Source organism: Camellia sinensis, chromosome 1 (genome assembly GCF_055761805.1).
Source record: "Camellia sinensis isolate YWXY chromosome 1, ASM5576180v1, whole genome shotgun sequence".
Lineage (NCBI taxonomy): Eukaryota > Viridiplantae > Streptophyta > Magnoliopsida > Ericales > Theaceae > Camellia > Camellia sinensis.
The window spans coordinates 236,179,790-236,206,826 of NC_138961.1; the positions used below are offsets into that span (position 1 = coordinate 236,179,790).

At 36.6% G+C, this 27,037-nt stretch overlaps 1 protein-coding gene across 6 annotated transcripts; it reads left to right on the forward strand.

Annotated features, from left to right (window-relative positions):
• Window positions 1–26,494, forward strand: EMB2773 (PHD finger family protein). 6 transcript variants are annotated; one of them, XM_028217234.2, is made up of 28 exons: window positions 1–458; window positions 1,745–1,854; window positions 3,356–3,500; window positions 3,575–3,668; window positions 3,766–4,022; window positions 10,868–10,975; window positions 11,271–11,382; window positions 11,480–11,576; window positions 11,654–11,864; window positions 11,973–12,404; window positions 12,478–13,010; window positions 13,095–13,305; window positions 13,388–13,438; window positions 13,551–13,709; window positions 13,789–13,956; window positions 15,687–15,986; window positions 16,074–16,226; window positions 17,109–17,278; window positions 21,240–21,348; window positions 23,012–23,179; window positions 23,289–23,393; window positions 23,462–23,695; window positions 24,080–24,213; window positions 24,291–24,581; window positions 24,659–25,022; window positions 25,126–25,218; window positions 25,327–25,452; window positions 25,987–26,494. In XM_028217234.2, exons 2-28 carry the CDS (start codon window positions 1,841–1,843, stop codon window positions 26,215–26,217), a joined length of 5,070 nt encoding a protein of 1,689 aa, XP_028073035.1. In that variant the 5' UTR covers window positions 1–458; window positions 1,745–1,840; the 3' UTR covers window positions 26,218–26,494. The 6 variants fall into 6 exon arrangements, with proteins under 6 accessions (XP_028073035.1, XP_082754892.1, XP_028073031.2 ...); XM_082898766.1 differs by having other exon boundaries at window positions 11,678–11,864; XM_028217230.2 differs by having other exon boundaries at window positions 3,364–3,500.
• The last annotated feature ends 543 nt before the right edge of the window (window positions 26,495–27,037 follow it).

Consider the following 27,037-nt stretch of genomic DNA (forward strand, 5'->3'; position numbering starts at 1 on the left):
TCCGCAAAAAAATCCCAATTTTTTTGCTATTACTCTTTCCCCGCCATGTGCCTCTCTCTCATAATTTTCTCTCTCTAGGGCTTCCTCACCTTCTCTCCCAATCCACTTCCTCTCACTAAAAACCCTAATTCGCGCTACAATCTATCAGATTCTCTGCATTTGAACTCTCAATGAGCAGTAGTAGATGTGTATGTAGTGTGTATTGTTGGATCTCCGGTTGATCAGATGTCGAATTCCGGCGACGGAGCTCCCCGAGGTATCAGCCTCCCCAACACAGTCCATTCCGAAGTCGCGCCGTGCTTGCCTCTTCCGTCGCTGCCGGTGTTCTGCGGCGCTATCGATGAGGAGCTGCGGTTGTTCGATGAGCGGAGTAGTTCGAGGTCGTTGAATCGAAATGATGTGATTAACCAGGCTAGCAAGATCGCTGATCTGCTTCGAGCAGCTGATGTCTCTTACTTGTGAGTTTTAGCTGCTAGTTTTGTTGTCATTTATTGTTTTTAAGCTTCAATTGTAGTTCACAGTTTCAAAATATCGATTATCGATGGAATCGGATACTAGCGTGTATTAGTGGTCTTTGCTCTTATAGTTCTAATACTTAAAAATTTTCTGGTATTATATATATAAAAATTGAAATAAACTGTGTATGTAATTTGAATTTTGAACTGCATGATTAATGGTTTGATAAATATTCAGAAGAAAACGCTGAATGCATGTTATTCGAGCAATGACAACACTTATTTCTCATTTATTCTAGCTGTTTCCACAATTTGTCAGTTGGGGAGGACTTGCTATTGCAGTTGCGCTTGTAAATGTTGTTGTTGTGAAGTATGGTCAGCTCAGCTGCCTGTTTACTGTTAAATTGCAAGTAAAAGTTATGTGTAGATGCAGAAGCGAGAATATGTTAGAATTAGCATTCGACTTTCACTTAGTTAATTGCTGGTTTTGCTTTATGTTTTTTTAGTCATGGGTATTTTGGAAATTTTCAAAATTGCTGGACATGGATTGTGGTTTTGGTTTGCAGGTTCTAATTTGGGTTAAGTGATGATTTTTGGTATTTTTTTTTTTTGGGGGCAGTAAGTCTAGAATTTAGGAACTTGTAAAGGGTTATTAGTTTTATAATTTCTAGCATTGCTTTTTTATCTTTTATTATTTTTCTGTTTTCTCCTTATTCTATACACATTAAAGAACTGTACTATTCTAAGTTACTGCTCACAAACACCATCCAAGATCAGTCTTCTTTTTTGGCCCGAAACATCATCAAAGCAAGCCAAAGCAAACCCTAGCATTTGCCTCACCCTCTGGCTTTTTCATTCACCATAAGCCCTTGAGTGCCCTATTGTCTAAGAGAAATCCAGCCTATTTTTGCTACAATTCTTGCACCCTGACACTCTAGAAATCCACCCAATTTCAACATCTTTCTTCTTGCAGTCCCCACAATATTTCTTTTACTAGATTAAACTATAAATCAGTAACTTTTGCAGACATATTTCAAATTTTCAACATAAAACCAAGGCAGCTTGATTCCATGTTTCTAAAACTTGTCATATGTCACCATCATTTACGTTGGTATAGTTTTCTTGTGTGGACTGTGCGATAAAGATAAAGGAATATGTAAAAAATGCACTTTTGGTATGTTGGGATTTTTACATTAAAAAAAAGAATTATTTTTTTAGAAGGTTTCGATTTTTACATTATGTTGCTATAAGTGCTGTGGTCCTACGGTCTCATTGGGTGTTATTTGCAGGAATCTTCGACCTGAAGCAACTTGTCTTCCTTGTGGCTTTTTAGAGCCTTTAGATCTTTACAATGAAGTTCTTCAATTCAATTCTGAAGCATTCAAATGCATTACACCAGGTAAACAAAGTATTTAAACTGCTTATTTATGTTATTTTCTTTCTTACCATTGTTTTTTTTTTTTTACAAAAATAAATGTAATTTGAATCAATTGATTCAGCTTTTCTTGTTCAATGTACCACTGGTTAATGACATTTAATAGTGTTTATATATATATTTGAAAATTTTAAAATGATAACTTACGATTCTATGTGTTTAACTTGGACCATGAAGGAGGAAATGAGAAAGTGTTCTACGGGTGTGGGTGATTGTAGTATTGGTATTAGGTTGAAGGAAAATTATGTTAGTTTGGTATAAGGTTTGTAGGTTGCGATAAAGAATGTTGTGTTGTTACAGCATGTTCAGAAAGTCAGTGTAACTAAAATAAGGATATTGAATTGGTGGAGCAATATTACAAGAAAATATAGAATATGAAAAAATGCTCTCTTGAAAGTTAGAAATGATACTAGTTGAAGGTAAAATGAGGGGATGAAATGGTTAGGACATTTGTAATGTAGATAAAGTAATAAGATTGATATGAGTAACTAGGGGTGTAAATTTGTTCCATTGGGCTTGGACTTCCAAAAAATCCTGGGTTCGCCGAAATTTACAAACCTAGCCTAGCCTAGGGGCCCTAGGCGAGTTCGGCCTAGCTTGGGCTTGGACTTGCCTGAGGCTCACTCCAAAAACCTAGGAGTAACTTAGTCCAAGTTAAAGGTGCAAGCAAAAATGTGGGTTGGGGCCATGTGAAGTGATCTGATTGCCTTGAAATTAACTATGGTTATGGGGCATAGCTCCAGGTCTGGATGGTTTAACAGTGGTGGTCATTCTTGTAGGTTGGAGTTTCCTTAGAGGAGATACTTTAGCATTATTTAACATTTTCTATGAGTTTGGTTCTTTTGAGAGGGGTTTGAATCCATCATGCATTGATTTGATTCCTAAAAATGGAGATGTTGTGTAATTTGGTTCTTTTGAGAGGGGTTTGAATCCATCATGCATTGATTTGATTCCTAAAACTGGAGATGTTATGTAATTTAAAATTTTTGACGTGCTAGTAATCAGTTGAACATCTTAGCATTGTTGTGGCATATCTGATTTGATTCCTAAAAATGGTGATCCTAGCATTTCTGAATATCTTCTTTGAGTACTCATTGGCTGGTAATCAGTTGCATTGTTTTTATTTTTTATACAACTTAATTTTTATAAGATAAACTAGACCCTAATAGTGACTGGTTCAGGTCAGACTGCAGCTAGACAGCCTTCAGGGTCTGGTTTTTCTAACATCATCTTTGCGTATGCTTCTATGTAACTCTTAGTGCATAGGGATTTGGGTTTTAATGCATGATGGTTTGATTTAATCACAAATTTTCCTTTTTGCTAAGTTTTTTCATCAAGATGTTCATTCAGGTTATGCATATTATAGATTATAGTAAGCCTCTATTGTCTCTTTCCAAATGGCGGAGTGGAGATCTTTTGAAGATAATTAATGTTGCTGCGCTTATTGTTTATTGCACTGTTTAAGTTTCTCAGGTCCTATCAAGGAACAGTTTTATAGTAGTACGGTATCTGAAAAAAAGCCTTTTGACGAGAGTCTACCTATTGCTAGTCAACCGCAAAGAGACTTTGGAGGAACTTATAATCATCAGCCTGACTACGTTCTTGCTAACGTATGTGTGTATTTTTATGAAACCAGTTGTTGATTGGATTGTTTGCGTTTCCTAAATTTGTTAGTAAATTGCAGGACACATTTACATCTTCTAGAAAACCGAAAGTAAAGAAGAAAGGAAGTGATGAATATCCATCATCAACTGCTCCAGATCCCATTGAGCTTCAAGGTTAACTTAGTTCTTTCTTAGTTTTATGTTTGTTTATTTCTTGTTTGCTTTTGCATGTCGTGTTTGAATAACTTAACTTTGATGTCTCTTTGCTTAGATGCTGCTATTCGAGTCTTTTGTGAGTTCTTGGAGGATTTATGTGGCAGAGCAGAAATTCCTAGCGATGACCGGGATGATGCAGAATGGTTACAGTTGCCTGTTGCTGATCTTAGAATGCTTGTGAATGAGATTATATCAATCCGAGCAAAGAAATTCCTACATTTGGTTCCTGTAGATGTCCTTGTGAGACTGTTGAGGGTTTTAGATCATCAGATTCATCGAGCAGAAGGTTTATCAGTTAATGAAAGTGAAAATGTAAGTTTGCAACCATTGTGTTTCTGTTCTGCTTGTAGTGGGGTGCACAATTGTCCAGTTTAAATTTACAGATTTTATTTATTTATATTTAAAAATTGTTGCATTCTTTTTTTCTCCTGGTTGTGTTGGAACTTTGTGCTTGTCTACTAATAGGATTTTTGCGGGGTTGCTATTTTCTTCTATATCTCATTAATTATTGTTTTCTAAGTTCCTTGACGTTTTCATATGGTCTCACTACATGAGCTTTCCATGCATGCTGCACAGTGGTATACATCAAAATGGAAAATATTCTCCACTTACTGATGTTGTGTATTTATGAAATACTTACAACCTAATTTAAGATTTGGCGTGCTTTTTTATGCTTCACTGAGGTATAATTGGATTCGTCATGTTTTGATGAGTTCTGGTGGAAACTGTGGAGAGTCTGTTACATGGACTTGTGTACATGTGTCCGGTGTGGGTGTGTATATCGTTTCAAGTTTGCATGATCCTTGAATATTGAGACATGGAAATGCTGCCAAAATACAACTGTTGCGAATTTTACCTCATCATAAATGTTGAAAGTAAGTTTCCAGTTTGTCTTGCTGGGGAAATATGTTATAATTAGGAATGGCAACGGGGCGGGGCGGGGCCGGGGCGGGGATCACACTTCCCATCCCCGATCCCCGATGGTAAAAATATCCCCGTCCCCCGCCCCGATCCCCGACGGGGAACCTGTCACTGTCCCCATCCCCGCCCCCTAACGGTGATCGGGTTTCCCCGATCCCGAAAATTCCTCGGCCCAATCTGTTTCAGCATCTTCAACAACTTTCAACATCAACAAAATCATCAATAAGTAGTGACGAAATTATCATCAACAACAACACTGTGAGCATTAAAAAAAAAAAATTAAAAAAAAAAAAAGACAAACAAAGATACACACAGATCTGAGTGTGCATCATCATCAATTAACACAGATCTGAGATTTGTATGTGATCAAACAGATCTGACATCGGCGATGGTGACTGTGACGAATGACGGAGGTCGGTGGCCATGGACGACGGAGGTCAGCGACGGTGATTGTGACGAACAACGGAGGAAGACGGCGGTGCGAGGCGACAGAGACGCTGGCGCTGAAGAGGGGGAGATGTGCGAGAGAGTGAGAGAGAGACTCTGAGTGAGTGAGAGGGAGAGAGAGAACAGAGACGGTGAGGAAAAGAAAAGAGAGATCAGAGGCTGTGAGAGAGAGAGAGAGAGAGGGAAGAGAGAGAGTGTGTAGATGTTAAATGAAATAGAAAAAGACAGACTCAATATATATTATATAGAATAGAAAGTACATATATTATATATTATATAGAATATAAAAACAGACTCAGTATATATTATATAGAATAGAAAGACAGACTCAGTATATATTATATATATATATATATTATGTCGGGGACAAGCGGGCCGGGGCCGGGGCGGGGATTGGGCACTTGTCACCGTCCCCGGCCCGAAATTAATCGGGGATTAATTTTCAAATACCATCCCCGTCCCGTCGGGGGTATTTTTCGGGGAAAAACCGTTCGAATCGGGATCGGGGGATCGGGTTCCCATCGGGCCGGTTTCAAATTGCCATCCCTAGTTATAATTGAGCTTGCCAATTTCCCATGGTCATACCCATGTCACGTGTCTGACATGAATAATCCACTTGTCGAAGCATGCATCTGACAGATATGAAGTTCCTCAGTTTGTTTTCAAGTTTTTAGTTAATGGATATGATTTAAATGTTTGAATTGATTTTGTTTTGAATCTGGAAGTATGATATTTTGCTTGTTAGGTAACATGGTTGTGAGGGAGTTGGGAGCAATTAAGTATGTATGCACAGTTCCCTATAACTGATATAATTTGGGGAATTTGTTTGTGCAAATATGCATCATATCTTGATTTTTTTCTCTCTTCTTGGAATTTCTTGTCATGTATCCTATTCAACTTTTGCCCAATTTTCAACATGGAGTGGTTATGATATAACTATTATGCAAGTGTAATATTCAACTGATGAAGACATGCTTAAGTTTTGGCTTTACAATTGCATTTAACATTTTAAATATTTTTTTTGACTTCAAGGTTAGGCAAAGGGCTGGAATTTTTTATTTTTTTTTTGAATATGATTTAACTGTATTCAATGTGTAACTTAATCCACCCCCATCCTCTCTTCATCTGAATCCAGGTTTGTCCAAAATGCTATATAAGGCTACCAAATTCGGGCAATGCCTTTTGTTGAAATTTTACTGTTTGCCTACATTTGTTTGAGCTTTCTTTTTCTTCAAAAGTTTTAGTTATAATTATAAAAAAGCTAGAACATGTAATCGTTTTTAAATAAAAAAAACTGTCATTTGTCATGGCAATTTCTGCCATGCACATTGCTTGTGGTTAAATTTGGTCAACTTGTCCCTAGTGGTCATCAAATTGTTTTTGTATCTAATATTCTGCCTTTTATGATTGCAGCTCATGACTCAGCGTTTATTTATTTGTTTTATAGAGAATTTTCTATCTTGAAAAAAAAGAAGCAATTGTAAATGGAAAGGCCACATAGGATACAAGCTGTATATTGAAGATTTGTGGAGACAAAGTAATGTGAAATGCTTGTCCATGATACAAAAGAAGCACCGATAATAATTTATGTATGCCCAGGGAAATATTTGGGCTTTATTGGATTTTTGTAGACTTGAGACTTGTGACTTGAAATGTTATTTAAAGAGAGATCTGTTTTTTTTTTTGGCTTTAATTAGACACATTGAAGGAGATTTTGTGAATCTCTTAACAGGAAAAAAAATCTAGCATTCTTGGGGATTATGCAATCTTAAAAACATTTCTAAAAGAATACATTGCGTACATGACTAACCTAAAGTAAGATAAGCAATTGATCACTTCAAAAATACGAAAAGAATATAGTAACAAAGCTTAAGGGGAAAAAATGCAGTAAGAAAGGAAGCAGTCGAACTATGCATTGTATACATGGTTTTTGTGGAGGTTCATATATGTAATTTTGGATAGAAATATTTAGATAATAAATTAGTTTGCATGTTCCTTATATAATACGGATAAAAGCTATGTGAATGTATTAATATATTCTGGCGTTATCACTGTTTCTGTATCCTACTTGCCATGTCAACTTGTTGCTATCATGTTTTGTAAGTTCTTTGTGCCCTTTATCTATGCTACATAGGTCTTATTGAATTTATTATCGTAGATCTTTGTTGAATTTATTCTGATAGATTTTTATTGCCAGCGCACCTACAAGCCTTAATAGAAATAATCTTAATATGGTACTAACTCGTAAAATATGTAATGAACTTCAACATGAGTAGATTTAGCTTCTAAACCTATGCGGCTATGGCCTTCCTTAAGTGGGTAGTAAAACCTTACTAAAATGAACAAATAATTTTTTTTTTTTTTTTTTTTTTTGAAGAGCAACAAAACAATTTTATTGAGATAAAAAATGAAAACAAGAGGACATTAAGTACTTGTACAAAAGCAAGAAACTTAGGCCTCGTTTGGGAACAGGCTATTTTTTTTGATTTTTGGCTGAAATATGAGGTAAAAAAAACTAGTATGTTTGGGGTGATTTTTTGACTTTTTACGAAAAGATGTGCAAAAAGTAGAGAGAAAATGGAATCTTTGACTTTTTGGTATAGGTTATAGGCTTTTTAGCTTTTTTAGTAACTTTTTGACTTTTTTGCTAAAATGTTAACTTGTCAAACGATGCCTAAAAACTGAGGAAGAGACAACTAAACATATAGTGACAAACAACCACCCAATCCCTAATAATCAAGGAAAGGGGTATGTCCTTGCAGAGGGTTGGGGGGGGGGGGGTGGGGGGGTTGTTGTATGGCCTCAGATTCTTTTTCATTAAAGATCCTGCTATTCCTTTCCAACCAAATGGTCCAACAAAGAGCGAAAATAATGGAAGACCACAAAGCTTTGGCCTTGTTATTGCTTCCAAATCCTCCATAGGAAATCAGCAACAAATGCGTGCACACCCTCGGAGCAACCCACGGCTCATCACAAAGGCCAAAGAGACGCTGCAATTGTGCAATAGCCATCAAGAAATGTAGGAACAGATGATCCGCCGATTCCGCATCTCTTTTACACAAAATACACCATTGAGGACCAAGAGAATGATTGGGCCTTCTTCTTTGAAGGATATCATTGGCTGTGACACCCCCGTGAGCTAAGGACTAAGGACCATACAAAGAACTTCACTTTATAAGGGTCCACTGCTTTCCAGATTTTTTTATGAAAAGGAAATAAAGGAATAGAAGGAACAGCGATGACTCTCTCAAACATAGATTTACATGAAAAAAGCCTTGAAGAATTGATGCTCCAAACCCTCCTATCCCTATTCTGAGAGACCAAAGAAATGCAATCAAGCAATGATAACAAAGAAACCAACTAAAGAGACTCCCTAATTTACTAAACTCTGCTATCCTCCCTTTTGATGTGCATTATAAAATTGATGCCCTTGAAATCGTTCCTTGTCATCTTTTATGCTGCGTCCTTCATAGTGATATATACTAATGAATCCAAATTATGAATCTCTATTTTGTGGTTTGGCTCTTTCCTGGTGTAGTTCTACTCCCACACTACCTGTCTTGTAAAATTACTGTCATTTTGTTTTGTTTGTTTTTTGGTAACTGGCTTTTTATTTTGGTTATCAACTCATCTAAGTAGTCATAATATCATTTCTTGAAATTCAATCTCTTATGTTGATGAGAGTGTGTATTTTGGCATCCTCTTGTTTTCACATACCGTAACACCTATGACTTTTTTTATGTGCCACTGATGTTGCATCTATTAAGGTCTGAACAAAAATAATAAGCTCTGGAAGCCCAAAACAAGGGATGTTGTCCTTATTAAGATCTAGGCCTTTTTGCCAAAGGAAATAATTTATGGAAGGTGGTTTCAGTCTGGTTCCTTTAGAGAGAATGAAATCGGCAAACATTTGAGGTAGTATAGACTGCCATACATGGACTCAAGTTTGCTTTTCTTAGATCTATTCATTTTTGTTAAATGGAGGAGTTTTGTCAATCTTCGCTTTTGTTGGTGGACTTTATTGAGGACAGGGGTGACACGCCTTTCACATCCTTTTTTGGTAGTGACTTGTGAGTCAAGTTTTATTTCATATTTATGTTCAGACTTATGATTTCTTGTGAGTTTGCTGCTGGGCCTGCTGTTATGCTTGTTTTGGTTGGCTTTTATATGTTCTTGAAGGGCATTGTAGTTCTAGTAAAATTAGGAGACAAACCTGTGAATTGTAGTTCAGTGAATTAAAGAGAGAGAGTTCTAGAGTTCAATATAGAAAACTTCTAGCTCCTTTTGAAGCTTTTGTAGGGATTGGGTGATGCTTGCTTTTCATAGGAATTTCAGGTGAGATCTCTGTTATCAGAATCTTACGATTCGGGATTCGATTCACAATTTTTGTAAAATCGATCCGAATCTATGGGTGAATCTATTTTGGAAGTGAATCTCTAGTGAATCGTACGATTCACAATCGATTCACGATTCGATTCACTTTTTACAATTCGTGCAATTTTTGAAATTATTGTGTCCGACATATTTCGTCTCTTTTTTTGTCCATCTTTTTGGTGAAAATTACATAATACAACTTCTAGTAGTGTTTAATACCAAAATAACTATCGTATATACATGATTTGTTGTTATTTTAGTAATTATGGAGTTTTTAATATGATCCAATCAGATTTAATCAGACCCAACATATTTTTAACCTTTCTTCTCATTTTTTTTCCTTTAAAAAATCATAATATATCTTCTAATGATGTTTAAAATTAAAGTTAAACTATGAATTTTCTATTGCTGAGATCAGTTATATCTTTTAAAATATTTTAGGTTTTAAAATAAAAGATTCTAAATAATTTTTTCTTATTATTTACTCACTGTTACTTAGAAAAGTATGTATACTTATTGTCCAAATATCAATATCGTTAATTATTATTACTTTAGATATTGATAGTTTGTGTATTTTGGTTATTATTTTTTATTAAGAATGGTTGATAAGACATATCTAAAAAAGAAAAAAAGGTAAGATGGCGATCTTACATAGGAACCTTTGTTACCTTCTTACCTATTAAACTATGTGATTATCATTCAAAATAATATTTTCATAAATTTAAGTCTAAATATTTTATATTCATAAGATGTATTTAACATCTAAATGTGTGGATATATGTTTTAAGTAATTTAGAAAAAATGGCCGAATCTTTACGATTCACAATTCAATTCGATTCGCGATTCGGTACGAGGTCATTTCAATTCACGATACAAATCCCGATTTAACAAATATGGGTGAGATTTTTAGAACTATATTTTTCTTTTTTTGTTGAGTTAATTTTTTGCAATCAGAATCTTTCTTTGAACTGTTATCGGTTCATGCCCCCTGACATTTTGATAATGAATCGTTAAAGTGCTTTTGCTCCTCCTTCGGACAACTAACTGAATCTCTCCAGACCAGACTGTTTTCAATCCCATGGTAACCGGTTTTCCTTTGAAGTTCTTGCCATGAGTGATTATAGTGTAGGAAGGAATTTTTTTTCCTCAACCATTTGGTTTACAAGAAAGTTACAGGAATCTGTTTCCCCAACTCTCTGTGATGCACAATCTTGTATGTAATGTAGGACAAAGGTTTGAGGGAGAGGGACATATATCTTTCAAGGAAATGGTCTAGACACAACATGGAAATATATATATATGTGTGTGTATAGCTGTTTTCCCTGTGTGTCACTGTATTTTTTCTTGCTTCTTTTTTTTTTTTTTTTTGTGTGTGCAGTCATTTTAATGGTTCTTATATTAATTTTAAATTACAGTCAGATTCAGATGTAGTGTCATCAGTCTGTGGTGCTCTTGAGTCCATTCATGCTGCTCTAGCCATAATGGCTTATAATGACATGCCAAAGCAACTCTATAAAGAAGAGGTAACTGGTTCTTTCCAACTTATGTGTTACATCTAGTAGCGTTGCTGCAATATTTAGTAGTGTTTTGGGAAGTTGGTAAAAAACTAACTTTTTGGTTTTTTTGGCTTTTTTAGCTTGTTGCCACCCCTTTTGGGAAGTTGGTAAAAAGCTGACTTTTTGACTTTTTGGCTTTTTTGGTGGCTTTTTACCAAGTTCCCAAATTGATTTGAAATCCCTTGGAAACTTAATTTTGTGTTTGTGCATGCTTCTTTATGGAATTATGACTTTTTGAGTGATTGTTGTATAACCATAACAGATCATTGAAAGAATTCTGGAATTCTGTAAGCATCAAATTGGGGACGTTATGTCAGCTTGTGATCCAGCATATCGTGCTTTGCACAAGCCTAGTGAAAATGGGATTCTTGAAGGTAGGTAATTAAGCTTGTGCATGAAAGCTGTGATAATGTTTAGTGACTGGCTTTGATCCCTTATCTTTTTTTATGCTTATTTTGCATTGATCTTCAGGTGAAGAAGATGAGGAGGCTGATACTGATTTTGGTTCTGCAAGCAAGAGAAGGCGTACTTTTAAGAGTGCGAAAGTGAAGAAATCATCAGTGAACAAGTGTGCTTATTACTGTTTTTCTCTCTTCTAACAGCATGCAAATATTTTTGGAATCTAATATGAGTTTTCTTTCTAAGGTCTATATGTTTTGGCCTTGTTAGGGTCTCTGCTGCTGTGAACACCATACTCCAAAAACTGTGCACCATTCTTAGTTTTCTGAAGGATTTGTTGACAATAGAGCGCTTATCAGATAGTTGCATTATGCAATTGCTGAAGACAAGCTTCACAACATTCTTGGTGGATAATATCCAGCTCTTGCAACTGAAAGCAATTAGTCTAATTAGTGGGGTATTGAAATCCATGCTCTCTGTTTTGGGTTGGTCGCTTCTGCTTCAAATGAATTTACAACTGCTTGTTGATCTGAATTTGTTGTTGTCTTTATTACTGTTGGTGCAGATTTTTTACACATACTTGCAGCATCGGACTTATGTGATAGATGAAGTGCTTCAGTTGCTTTTAAAGTTACCATTCTCGAAGCGAATACCCAGAACTTATCATCTACCTGATGAGGAACAGAGGCAGATTCAGATGATCACTGCTTTGCTGATTCAGTTGGTTCACTCTAGCGCAAATCTTCCTGAGGTTTTAAGGCAAGCATCAAATGGAAATCCTATTTTTGAGGTCTTAATTGATGCCAGTGACCCCACCAAATGCCATGAGGCTGTCACCGAAACGTGTTGCCTTTTTTGGAGTCGTGTCCTTCAGCGATTTACAAGTACAAAAACTCAGGATGCATCTGAATTGAAATCAATGATGGAGAACCTTGTTTTGGATTTGCTTACAACATTGAATCTGCCTGAATATCCTGCTTCTGCTCCCATTCTGGAGGTATGATGCATGGTGTCTTACCTTTTCTTGACTGCATTGTATTGTTTTCATGTTAAGGGACAGTTATTTGCAGGTTCTCTGTGTCTTATTACTCCAGAATGCTGGGCTGAAATCCAAAGATATTGCTGCACGTTCCATGGCCATTGACCTCCTTGGTACGATTGCTGCAAGGTTGAAACATGATTCTGTCCTTAACAGGAGGGAAAAATTATGGATAGTGCAGGAGTTGATTAGTGGAGATAATGTTGAATGCAGTTACCCAAATGATGCATGTGCTTTGTGTAAGGATGGAAGGATTGAAAAACCGTTGTTTTTATGTCAAGGTTGTCAGAGATTATTTCATGCAGACTGCATGGGAGTTATAGAACATGAAGTTCCTAGCCGTGGTTGGTACTGTCAGTTCTGTGACTGTAGGAAACAACTTATTGTTTTACAGTCATACTGCAAATCACATTGCAAGAATGACGGCACGAAAAATAGTGGTCCATCAAAAAAATCATCTGAAATTACTGATTCAATTGAAAAAGTAGAGATTGTTCAGCAGATGCTTTTGAACTACCTCCAGGATGGTGGTTCCGCTGATGATGTCCATCTCTTCACCCGCTGGTTTGTAACTCAATGTATCCATTTTCCTTTATTAAATTGATTGAGCATTTTGTTTGGTGCTATTTCTAAAATAATTTTGTGCAGGTTTTATCTTTGCCTATGGTACAAGGATGATCCAAACTCCCAACAGAAGTTCTACCACTACCTTGCACGACTGAAGTCAAAAACCATTGTGCGCAACTCTGGGATTATTTCTTCATTATTGACAAGGGATTCGGTCAAGAAGATAGCTTTAGCATTGGGACAAAACAATTCGTTCTCCCGAGGTTTTGATAAGATTTTGCATATGCTTCTGGTAAGTTATCTATTGTTTGATGTATCATGTATGTATTATTAATTGAGGTAATGATTAATTTTTATGATGCAATCGGTTTCAGGCAAGTTTAAGGGAGAATTCTCCCGTGATTCGTGCCAAGGCATTACGAGCTGTAAGTAGAAAAGCCCTTTGTCATTATGAAGAAATGTCTTTTTAATGGAGAACTCTTCTTTTTTTGAAGACACTCATCCTCCCTCCTCTGTTTTTTTTATTGATGAAAGCAGGTTAGTATTATCGTAGAAGCTGATCCGGAGGTTTTATGTGATAAATTTGTCCAAACGGCTGTTGAAGGAAGGTTTTGCGACTCTGCTATATCTGTCAGAGAAGCTGCACTGGAACTTGTTGGTCGGCATATTGCATCTCATCCTGATGTTGGTTTGAAGGTATTGCAAATTGAACCTTCCCATCCTCAGACTTTATGAAGATGCTGTACTGACTCATGCTTTTTTTTTTTTTGCATAGTATTTTGAGAAGGTTGCTGAGAGAATAAAGGATACTGGAGTTAGTGTTCGAAAACGGGCTATCAAAATCATAAGAGAGATGTGCACATCAAATGCTAACTTCTCAGAATTTACGAGGGCTTGCATTGAGATTATTTCTCGTGTTAGTGATGATGAATCCAGTATTCAGGTAGTTCTGAAGCAATGCAATGAATTTGATGTTTCTAATAATCACCCTGAATTTTGTCACTCTTCTATGATTAGACAATTTCATTTGTCTGCAATGATTTTTTTTCAGTGCTTGGTAAGCAATATTTGGCCTTTTTTTTCCCCTTTTCATCTTTGATATCCATTATTTGTTCATTGTTGGATGAATAATAATTGAAAACATATGGAGAAGGCAACCAGAAAGATAGGTGAAATAAATTGATGTTTTTTGATATGTTGTTTCTATTTTATTTTTTTTTGGCTTTTTTTTTTTAATTTTATTTTTAAAACACAGATTGTGTTTAAGTTCGTTAATGATTCAATGCAAATTCCAAGACGACACATGGGCTATAAAATTAGTAGGATAACAGTTTCTGTGAGTCCATACTTGTATACGGAATGCTGTATTCCCCAGATTGGTGGCTGAATTGATGCATAGTTGGAGAGGGGCCACAATTTGCGGAAGGAAGGAGAAGAGTTAAGATGCTATCACCCTTTGTTTTATGTGGTGCATTTTGGGCAAGGCACTGGAGGTCCTTTCAAGGAGTAAAGGAATTAATTCATGGAATGGGAAATACCTTTTTTTGACCTTTGTGGACACCTAATTCTTGTGTGTAGTTTGTCTGCGCCTTGGTAGCAGGAAATTGCTACTGGGGTGACGTTTCTTACTCACAAATTCGATTTTGCACTTTCAAGTAAGAAACTTGCTCCCGTCAAAGAAGAAATTTGCTCCCAACTAGATAAAAACTCTCAAACATACTGGCCTTGTTTGGTTTGTATTTGAGAAACATGTTTTGAGATAAAAAGTACGAAAATTTGTTTGGTTTGGTTTTTTTTCAAAAGATGTTTTGAAAAATTATTTTGTGAGAGAATTTTGGAAAAAGTGATTGATTTGATGTGTATGAGAGAGAGATTTGTTTGGAAAATGTGTAAACCAAACAAGTTTTGAAAATTTTTTTTGAGAAAATTTGTTTGGTTTAATTACTTTTGAAAACTTATTTGTAGAGAATTTTTCCCAAAATTTTTTGAGAAATACAAACCAAACAAGGCCACTAATTTTAAAGAAACAGGAAAGAGAAAATAAGCCAACTCAAATTTCTGTTACTTCGTATTTACATAATATTTATTTATACTGGACAAAGACAATTTGCAGTTGACAATGACACTGATTTCTAAGAATTATTCATATTTTTACACATATTACAACTAAGCAGAAAAAATATTTGTTAGAATATATTTATATATTTAAAAAAAACAAGGCCCAATTAATATTCATTAATGTGTGTTTGGGAGGGAAAAGATTGAGTACACACCTAACTTTTGGCATAATGCACAAAGTGGTGGCCCCAAGACTTGAACGCATAACCTCAAGGTTATTAGGCTAAGTCTTAACCATTGAGTCAATGGTCACCCCTAATATATTTATATATTTAATATAAAAAATATATACACACCCGTAGGTGCTCCCAATCTTAGAAACTTCTATATATACATGCTCCGATAGGGGCTCCTGACCTTTGAAACTTTTATATGCCCTCGCTCTCATGTTCTTTCTCTGGCCCCCACTTCGTGTAGCTAAGGTCTGTGCTTTATATTCAAGGGTATGATGGTTTTGCACCCCTAGGCATCGTTAATACAAACTTATATAAATAAATGCCTGCATAAAATTTGTTTATCTGGTTTCCAACTCGCTCTTTTCTCTTTTGCTTTCAGGATCTTGTCTGCAAGACATTTTATGAATTCTGGTTTGAGGAACCTTCTGGTTCGCAAACTCGTCTCTTTGGAGGTAGTAGTTCTGTTCCATTGGAATTGGCTAAGAAAACTGAGCAGATTGTTGAGATGTTGAGGAGGATGCCAAATCATCAACTTCTTGTTAGTGTCATTAAGCGTAACTTAGCCCTTGATTTTTTACCACAATCAGCTAAAGCTGTTGGTATAAATCCTGTCTCTCTTGCATCTGTACGCAAGCGTTGTGAATTAATGTGCAAATTCTTGCTGGAAAGGATATTGCAGGTATTCTTGATTGTTAATGTTCCAAATAATTTTGGTGCTCTTTTTTTCTTGTAAACAGGTTACATTGAGAAACTTGTAATTGTTCAGGTAGAGGAAATGAATAATGACGAAGAAGAGGTGCGCACACTTCCGTATGTGCTTCTCTTGCATGCTTTTTGTGTTGTGGATCCTACACTCTGTGCTCCGGCTTCTGATCCTTCCCAATTTGTGGTTACTTTACAGCCATATTTAAGGAGTCAGGTTATCTACAGTTTCACATTTCATTATAGAACACTCATTATGTCTTTGATGGAATTTCCGTCTCTTGCCTACTTATTCTCTTTTTTTCTTCTCCTTAAAAAAATTGTGTTTTAAAAGTAATTTATGATATAAATTAGGCCGCATCTTTACCATGGTATATATACGTGCTATTTCCATTTTTACCTTTTTTATTTATTATTATTTATAATAAATATTATCTATTACTTGGTCATATGTCAAGGAATTGCATTTCAAGAAATTTTGTTTCACTGAAACAAAATTGTATTTATTCTGTATGTTCTGTTTTTGTTTTTTGTTGGTTCTTTTTTCTTTTTCTTTTTTTTCATTTTTTATTTCCTTCTTTGTTTTATTTTTTCTTTCTTTCATCTTTTGTCCCCATTTGTTCTTTTTGGCAGGGTTTTCATGTTAGGCTGCCTAACATGCTAAAATCTAGAACTCGAGTCCACTATTCAGTGTGATATTTGAGTTTGAGCTGTTACTGGAATCTAGTGTCTTCCACTGGGAGGCATTGATTTTGTATTGAAACAAACACCCCCCCCCCCCCCCCCCCCCCCCCCCCCCCCCAAAAAAAAAAAAAAAAAAAAAATGCTATGGGTGGGGTAACTCCATATGATTTATGATTTCCCTCATCTTGTACTTTGTGATAAAAATGTAACAACTTTCGTTGTGGTGGGTATTGTATTCATTATTGTGATTAATTTGGTTAATATATATGTGCATATGCATTAATGTATGTGTATACGTTTTTTCTATATGTAACTTGGGGAGATGTTTTTATATGTGTTTACTCTTCAGTTATTTGTATTAGAGTGTGGAGAGAGTTTTGATCATGCATATTAACTCAGTTTTACTTGTGTTCAGGCTGATAATCGAGTTATAGCACAGTTACTAGAGAGTATAATCTTTGTAATTGATTCTGTTCTGCCCTTGCTTCGAAAGCTTCCTCAAAATGTTGTGGAAGAACTTGAACAAGACCTAAAGCAGATGATTGTTCGGCATTCTTTCTTGACAGTTGTCCATGCCTGCATCAAGTAATTTACATTTCACATGTTATTTCATTTTGACACATTATTGACTTGTTTACTAGATCTTGGAAGTGTTTTTTATTCGAGGTTCTCAGTCACCTAATTGAGTAATTAACTTGACAAATTAGCCCATAATTTATATTAGCAGTTGGATTAATTAATTATATGCAACAGGAATGCTTTTCTGATATCCGCTTTAAATTATACAACATATGCAGCATGACAGCGACATATATGTGTTATATTATTTAATTTTTTTATAATTAATAGTTTGCATGGTGATAGTATACGAAATTTTTTGATTTACATAGTAACACATGTTCGTGATTGTGTTGAGGGTGCAAATTGATAGCTACTTGTACAACTAGATTGTTGTGCTGTTATGTTCTTACATTATGAAACTGCCATTGAGGATGATGCCAAGTAAAGGGCTTCGGTATGCATCTTTGGCTGTTGTGAGTGAGTAGTAGACATGTTAAAATCCACCTACTCTCCACCTACTTCACCCACTTAAACCTACTCCACTAAACCTAACCCACTACACCACTACCACCTCACCTACTCCACTAAACCTAACCCACTACACCACTACCACCTCCACTTCACCTACTCCTTACCTACTACACACTCACCCTCTTCTATATATAGGAATCATGAATCATTGTAATAAATATCTATACAACAATTACAAACATCAATCAATAATACAATTCTCTTTTTCTCTTTATACATTAAATTTCTACATGGTATCAGAGCAAGGTTAAGCATTTAGTATTTTTCGCTTCACCGGCGGGCGGCAACCTCGCCTTGGCCGTCCGCCGGACCTCAACCTAATCTGCTAAAATTTTTCTACACATACCTTGAAATTTCCTTTCTGAGTGCACTACTGTTCAGTCGCCGGAGACCACCACCGCTTGCACGTCGATGTCCCTTTGCCAAAGCTCCGTCGCGACACCGGCCTTCCTTGCGTCTGGTTTCAATCCCTGCTATTCCAAGCCACAAAATAGGGCACGACTTTTGAGGGCTCGATATCTATATCCATGTATATCTTTTGGGCAGTCTATATACACACTCATACAGTGTCTTCTACACCGGTAACATGGTACAAGGGCCCAACCCTTCTTGATGCCCTCGACATGATTACAGAGCCCAAGAGGCCATCAGACAAGCCTCTTCGTCTCCCACTTCAGGATGTCTACAAGATTGGCGGTATTGGTAATTTGGCCCACTTTTTTGATCAACACCAGCATATAGTTTCAAAGAGATAACTATATTATATAATTTTTTCTATTTTAAAATATTTTTCCACCGTCCAAACCTTTTTTTTTAATCTTATATATATAAAAAATTGGATGGAACTCACGTGGGTGCTACTTTTTCTTTTTCTTCTTTCCACAGCCCAACTTTTCCTTGAACCTCAATTTTTTATTATTAAAAATAAAAAAAAAAAAAATAAAAAATAAAAAATAAAAAAAAAAAATCATTCCATCTAATTTTTCTGCTCAGTCTTGTACCTTCAAGCCATTCGGATTTGCACAATACACTCATTTTATTTCTATCGGGATTTCGCCCTGATCACAATTTTACACCAAAAAAAAAAAAAAAAAACAAAAAACAAACCCAAACAACCACATCCACAGGCGGGATTTTTCTCTCTACTCTGCCGCCGGTCTCTTCTTCTTGCCTCCGTCCTGAGCGGCCCTTGCCGGTGCTGCCTCCGTGTTTTCCACGCCGCCCAGCACGTTCACTCCCCCATACTCCTCCACTGCAGCATATGGCGGACCTCCAAATCGGAACATCACGGTGGCCTTCCGCTTCAGCTCCTTATTTTCCGCCTTTAGCACACTTATCTCTGCTCGCGCATCCTTATACATGCGCTGGAGCAGAGCCAGTTGGGCGTTTAACTGCTGCACCTCATTTGTCCTACTCTGCAGCCGGTGCGACAAGTTTGTGACCGCAGTCATGGTTTCCACACATGACTTCAATGTATACTGATTGGCCTCAATATCCGTTTGCACTGCCATTTTTTGCTCCACCGACCGCATCGGAAAGTTCAACGGAGCAAAACCAGAGGTGTTTGGTTGAGGTTTACGGGCCACCGCACCTGTTATCTCTCCTGTTGACTCGTTGAGGTCGGGAAAGAGAGTGAGCAGACCACGGGAAGATGAGGCCATGTTCTGGGTAGCTGAACGGGAAGAAGAGGCCATGTTTTTTGGGTTGCTGAGTGTTTCCGAGAAAGGTTGGATAGAGTATTTACAGATTGTTTCAGAATGACAAGTTCAGAGGTTTCAGTCTGGTTTGGTTTCCTCCGCCTCCGCATTGGTTTATATTGACACTGATGACGCGGCCGACACGCCGCTCTGTCGCTCACGTGCGTCGCCGCGTCTCCGGCTCACCTTTTGATGGCTCGACGCTTTCTGTCGGGCCCGACGCTTTCTGTCGGGCCCGACTTTTGATGAAGTGGGCGCGCCTTTTGAGGGCGCAACTTTTGATGGCACGCCTTTTTATGGATTGGGCACGCATTTTGATGGCACGTTTTTTTATGGATTGGGCACGCCTTTTGATGGCACGCCTTTTTTGAAAAATTGGACACCTTTTGAGGGTGCGATTTTTAAGGGTCCGACAAGACTCTGTAAACTGTCCCGACATTGATTCCGGTTAGCTCCTTCATGGGTCCGACAAGACTCTGTAAACTGTCCCGACATTGATTCCGGTTAGTTTCTACAACGGTCCGACATGACCCCATAAACTGTCTTCTACATCGGTCTGACACCGCCATCCAGTGTCCTCTACACCGTTATGACACCACCATACAGTGTCCTCTACATGGTTATGACACCCCCATACAGTGTCCTTTACAACGTTATGACACCACCATCCAGTGTCTTCACCAATGGTCTGACACGACCATACAGTGTCTCTTATCCTCTTTTATTTTTATGTATTTTCTTGTTTTGTTACTCTTTCCAAACTCAAGTTGGTTAGTTCCTATCCCCCTTGAGTTTGCGGGGGACTGTTAAAATCCACCTACTCTCCACCTACTTGACCCACTTAAACCTACTCCACTAAACCTAACCCACTACACCACTACCACCTCACCTACTCCACTAAACCTAACCCACTACACCACTACCACCTCCACTTCACCTACTCCTTACCTACTACACACTCACCCTCTTCTATATATAGGAATCATGAATCATTGTAATAAATATCTATACAACAATTACAAACATCAATCAATAATACAATTCTCTTTTTCTCTTTATACATTAAATTTCTACAAGACATTCATATACTTCATGATTTTCTGCACCTTTGTTTTTTGGAAACAAGGAATTATATTGGAAGGGGATGGCTTCTTTTTTTTTTTTTTTTTCAGGAAACAATAAGTTAAATTTGAAGGAGAAGGTACAAAGGAAGGATTAATCTCCAAGAAAGATGAAGAAAGATGGTAAAAATAATACGATAACAACATGAGAGTGCAATGCTCTACAAAGATAAAAATAAAAAAGACAAGAATTGTAGGAAGTACAAAGATCCCACCCTGTAAGAACTCTGCTTGAAACCATGTTACACTGACAAGAAGTGACCCTTGAAAGACTTAAATTGGCATGGGATGTTGTAGTAAAAAAATAGCTGGGTATATAGCCATTGACATAGAAGAATGACAAAAAAGGATTCATATAGCTGACTCCAATTGATTGGGATGCAAGGTTTGGTTTGGTAAATATCATTATTCTGAGAGAATCCTGATAAACAAGGTAATGATGATGGGTTTATAAGCCATATATGGAGTTAGGATCCAGATAAGTGCATCTTTTCCCTGCCATTTCTCATAAATGAGATATTGTTTTCTTGGTTGAGTCAGGTTTAATGAATTGATGCATAATTTTAAACGTGTGCTCCATAAAATTAATGTTCTGCACTTTATTATATTTATGAGTTGATTCTCTTCTCTGTTCAGGTGCCTGTGCTCTGTGAGTAAAGTGGCAGGGAAAGGTTCAGCTGTAGTAGAGTATCTTGTTCAGGTGTTTTTCAAGCGTTTGGATGCCTTAGGATTTGATAACAAGCAGGTTGGTGGATATTTTGAAATAACTACATCATTTGTATTGTTTTTTTTTTCCCCCAGCAAAAAATCCATTTGCCCTCCTGTGGTTTTCCTTTCCCCCAAAAAGGAAGAAAGATATAAGCCAGCCATCAAACCATAGATTGGTTGGAATCATCAACAATTCTCTCTTCACAACGAATGATGAAGGTTCAGAAGGGTTTAACAATTGAAACAATTTCCTCTTTAGAACACAAAAGTATTTGTTAAAAAATCACTGCAATAATTGTAACAGCTTATTATCGGCTTTTCGTAGGGAAAGAGATCTTTGTAAATTGTTTCTTACAAAAGTTGAAAATAATGTTTTCTACAAAGTTTTAAAAAACTCTACTGAGGCTCGCCGCGAGGCGAGGCTGAGGCAAAACGCCTCAAAACTTTGATTTTTAGGCGTTACTCCCCAAAGGCTTGCGCACACAGTCTTGAGACATGTGCCTTAGGTGCGTCTTGTACGGCTTTTATGCATAAGCATGTGAGGAGTACGCATATGAAGAGTTTACCTTAGGCTCTTGTTAAACTTAGTCTAGTAGATGGTTTAGACATAAAAAAGTAAAATATAAAAAATAACTCATTTTGCAACTATATTCTATAGGAAAAATTAAGTAAATGACCAATCAAGAAAAAAAACGCAAAGTTAATGGTCAGTTAGGAAGTCAATCACTAAAGCTAAAAATATCAATTTCATTTTCAATAAAGCAAAGCTTCCTTCTGAAGAAAAGTATTTACACCTTTATATTTAAGTTGGATGTATTTATTTATTGTTTTAAAATATTTAAAATATTTACTATATATAAAATTTTGAAATTTGAAATGCTTATGCCTTAACACCTTAAGGCTTATCCCTCGCCTCATGAGGGGAAAAATGTCTTACGTTACACATTCGCCTTTAAAAACTTTGGTTTTCTGCATTATTTTGAATTTACATGCTTTTTTTGTTGGAATTGTTCTATATATATCACAATGTTTGCTTCATGTTCCCAAGCACTGAATCTTCTAGGGACAATTGCTTCCACCCTCTCCTAAGAGATGTCTTTGAAATGTGTATACTTGTGATGTGGTCTGACCTTGTCACTCAATGGGTTGTAGGTCATAGAGGTAGTTGAACATTATTAGTTTTGGTTGTCCTTATCTTCTATATTTTCACCTTATAGTGCCTATGCTTGTTATCCTAGTTTTTTTGTTTTGGAAAGCCTTCTGTTTCCAATTTAAGATACTGTTGTAACTATTGAAAACTTTAATTTGCCAATTATTCTCATATGAAAAGTATATCGTAACCCATTGGGCCACCCTTCTCTGTTTGTTGACATTCGCAGTTGAGTTGGACATGCTTGCTAGACAGTTTGATTATTATAAAGTTTATTGGAAAATGGACCATAGCTTTTTATAGCTTTATTTTTCAGAATCATTCTGCATCATGGCTGATGGTCTGCTTTGGACTACCCTTTTGATGTACCATTTCCTATGCAGAGAAAATTGTGTATGCAGTTTAAAATTATACCTTTGGGTATTTTTTTTTTTGCTGATAAATTATTCCGTTGGTTGATTTAATTTTTAATGCTTTTTGTGATGATTATCTGAGAAATTATTTATTTACTTGACAAACTTAGAAATCGTTGAATTTCTGTAAATTCCAGCTAGTTGGGCGATCTCTTTTCTGCCTTGGGTTGCTTATTCGTTATGGAAACTCTTTGCTGAGTACATCCTGCTCCAGTAACAAAAATATAGATGTCAAGAACAGCCTCAACTTGTTTAAAAAGTATCTTCATGCAGAAGATTTTGTTCTAAAGGTCAGATCGTTGCAGGTATGCCCCTTCAGCATTTGCCCATTAATGTGCATGTGCACCCCCACCACGGAAGGGAGGGAGAGATTTTAGCTCGTCTTATTTAACTTGTAAGTTTTGAATTCTGTAGGCATTAGGTTATGTTTTGATTGCTAGGCCTGAATATATGTTGGAAAAGGATGTTGGGAAAATTTTGGAGGCAACACTCTCTTCTAGTACTGACGTGCGACTTAAGGTAATAATTTCTCTTTCTGTTTTCTTTCTTCACTTTCTGTCCATATACTGAATTAATTTGTTTTACAGATGCAAGCGTTGCAAAATATCTACGAGTATCTTCTTGATGCAGAAAGTCAAATGGCAACTGATAATACCATTGATAATGCGGTTAATTATTCCGTAGATGGTGGCCATAGTGTTCCTGTTGCTGCAGGTGCCGGTGATACTAATATCTGTGGGGGAATAGTTCAATTGTATTGGGATAACATCTTAGGAAGATGTTTAGATGTGAATGAACAAGTTCGCCAATCTGCTGTGAAGGTAAAATCTTGTCCGTGTTCTTATCCTTGGTTGTTTGTCTTTTTTGATTCAAATAAGTGAACTGGTCTGCCCAACCAAGCCAATCAGTAAACAGAAGTATTAATTATTTACTGAAACATGAGAAGGAAGTCTCACACTAATGTTTTTAAAATTTTTTATTGTGGATTTATTGGTCATTTGGTTAGTTTGAAAACATGAAAGCAAGGACGTCAAAAGTCTGAAAGCTAGAGGCATTGATTTTTCCATCATTTTAATTATGCATTCTGGCCTGGAATTCATAAATGGCTGAGTTTCTCATGTTGTGAAATGCATGATCTTACTGTTATCAGTATCTACTGTAATCTTTACTTCTTTTTTTATTTTTATAAATGTTAATCAATGCAGATTGTGGAAGTTGTGCTACGTCAAGGTCTAGTTCATCCTATTACTTGTGTCCCATACCTTATTGCTCTTGAAACAGATCCTGAGGAGGCAAACTCAAAGCTGGCTCATCATCTTCTGATGAATATGAATGAAAAGTATTTCCCTCTATATGCTTCAAAATTTTGGGTATCTTGTTAATCTGATTATTCTAACTATTAAAGCATCTTTCCAGGTATCCAGCATTTTTTGAAAGCCGTTTGGGAGATGGCCTTCAAATGTCCTTTATTTTCATTAGGTCCATGGGTGGAAGTTCTGAAAATTCAAACCCAAAAGTCCAACTCAAGGTACCTGATAGTATGAAAGGGAAATTCGATAATGGCTCTTTCAACTATGCAAGGCTTGGTGTTTCTCGAATCTACAAGCTGATCCGCGGGAATCGTGTTTCAAGGAACAAATTTATGTCGTCGGTAGTGCGCAAATTCGATACTCCAAGCTGGAATCCTTCAGTCATCCCTTTTCTGATGTGAGTTATTTCTTTGGTGCCCATCCTAGAGTAGTGTGGTTCTACTACATATATTGACTTCAATTTGCTTTTCCCAGGTACTGTACTGAAATCCTTGCTTTACTCCCTTTCACATTGCCTGATGAGCCGCTTTACTTGATTTATGCCATAAATCGAGTTATACAAGTTAGAGCTGGTACACTTGAAGCAAATATGAAAGCCTTTCTGCATTCATTACAAGAAGATGCAAAGATAATTCATGGGAATGGGATAACTCCGCAGTGGCCATCTTCGCAACCTGTTTCCAGTCATACTATATCAATGGATCTTAATGGGACAGTTAAGGACGAGTCAGCTGATGAGCCTGTTTCTAATCATTCAGCGTCTGTGGATTCAAATTTGCATTCTAGGAGTCCATGCAATTCACGTGGCATATCTGAAGATGATTTGCAGAAAATACAGGTAATCTTAAAGGTCCTGCTTTTTATGTCTTCTATGGATTCAAATTTGCATTCTCAGACTTAATGCAATTCACTTGGCATTCAAATTTGTGGTGTTTATACAGGCTGACTGTCTCTCGGCTATTGCGCTACAGCTACTTCTGAAACTAAAGAGGCATCTAAAAATTGTGTATGGTCTAAATGATACACGATGTCAGGTAAATCTTCTTTGGAGTGGTTTCTGTTGTCTTGTATCTTAGATTTGTTGCTTTAGAGTGGCATATACGATCCTAATTTTTGTGTAATATCTTACTGTCTTTAAACAGGAGTTCTCTCCAAATGAACCCCTAAAACCGGGAGAGGCTCTCTCAAAGCAGAACATTCCCTTCAACACCAATGAAACACGCATTGATCTGCCTATTAATCATGAAGAAGTGTTGCAAAGATATCAGGTAGTGTGTGAGCACTGACATTTCGAGTCACTGCAAAGTTTTCATGCATAATGAAGAACATCTACCTTTTTACTTATCTAGTTCTCTTTGGGCATCTTTGTTAGAAAGTATGATCAGTGTCTTTCCATGTGCTTGGTTACAAATACTTTTTTTTTCCCCTTCTCTTAATAGCATAGATATAAATTGTTATGAACATGCATAGTAGCTTTATTGCATTTATAGATTTTCTACCTTGTCTGTTGCAACAGTTGAATAGTATACAGTGACAAGCTTCGTTGTACTTCACTTGATTGACATTTGACATACTTGGTTTGACGCTAGCAGTGATCCTATTAGAAATTGCTAGGATTCATTCTAATGACTTAACAAGTTTTATCTTTTCTTTTAATGGAGGAATTTTGATAGATGCGCCTTGATAAAAAATCCAAAATCATAATATTAAAAAAAATGAGGCATTGTGTAAAAATCGATTGGCCTGTTTTGAGATGGAACTCTTGTTGTCTTTACCATCCGAACTGTTTTTTTTCACTGCAGGAATTCAAGACTGCTTTGAAGGAAGACACTGTTGACTATTCAACATACACAGCGAACATCAAAAGGAGACGGCCTCCTTCGAGGAGAGGGGGGAGGTCTGGGCGTGGTGCAGGCAGGGATGATGAAGATTATGATGACGATGAAGATTGGGGAGGAAGTGGAAGTGGGGCCCGGAGGCTAAATAACAGTGGGAGGAAAAGCATCAGTAGTAGAGGTAGGCAGTGGTCGTAGTTTGTAAATACATTTACAGGTAAATCTAACATCATGTATATTATGTAGGAAGGGGGGGAAGAAAGGGAAAAAAAGGAGGTTAGAATTGAGAACAGAAAAAGTAATAGAATATTGATGCAAAACCAGTACTGCCATATATTTCAGAAGGTTGTGGCAGAGGAGCAATTTTTGTAATTGATTCCCTCATGTAAATTCTTTGTTTTTTTTTTTTCTCTCTTTCTGGAAATCATGTAACTTGGTTGGGTCAATGGTATTGATTATCCCATTTTTTTGTTCATTGTTTAATGTGTATGTGCCATGTTGAGACAGAACTCTATGTGGTTAGACATCTTAAATGTGATAAGCACATGAGAGTATGCATACAATTTGATAAACCAGCATGTTACATAGGTAAGATGTGCAGATATGGATGGAGCCTAAATGTGGGCTTCCTAACGTTCTTTGCAAATGTGACATTACTTTCATGCAATGATAATTCTTTGGTGAGTTCTAATATGGTTCATATGGACTATTGAAATTCTCGTCATATGATTAGGAGATTTGTGTATCTTTTAATCCACAACCATTATGATGGTAACTGCATTCTCTCTCAAATCAACTAGCGTAAAAGGATAGTAGGTACAATTTAGAAGGCTATGGAGATATAATAATTATTTTTTTTATATAGAATTTCCAATAGAATTCATATATCTAGCCTACCATTAAGGGTGTGGAGAAGAACTACTGAGCTACAATTGCAATGAGTGACAGTTGTACAGATAAGCTATTGAAGCAGTGCTGTAGAGAGTTATACAACATCTCGTATGTGAGGCCCACCACT

Bases quoted from the DNA above. Each gene is read 5' to 3' on its own strand.
- EMB2773 (XM_028217230.2), top strand. From the start codon at position 226: ATGTCGAATTCCGGCGACGGAGCTCCCCGAGGTATCAGCCTCCCCAAC. The intron at 11,865-11,972 runs GTATTGAAATCC...CTGTTGGTGCAG, and splicing joins CAATTAGTCTAATTAGTGGG to ATTTTTTACACATACTTGCA. The intron at 13,439-13,550 runs GTAAGTAGAAAA...TGATGAAAGCAG, and splicing joins GTGCCAAGGCATTACGAGCT to GTTAGTATTATCGTAGAAGC.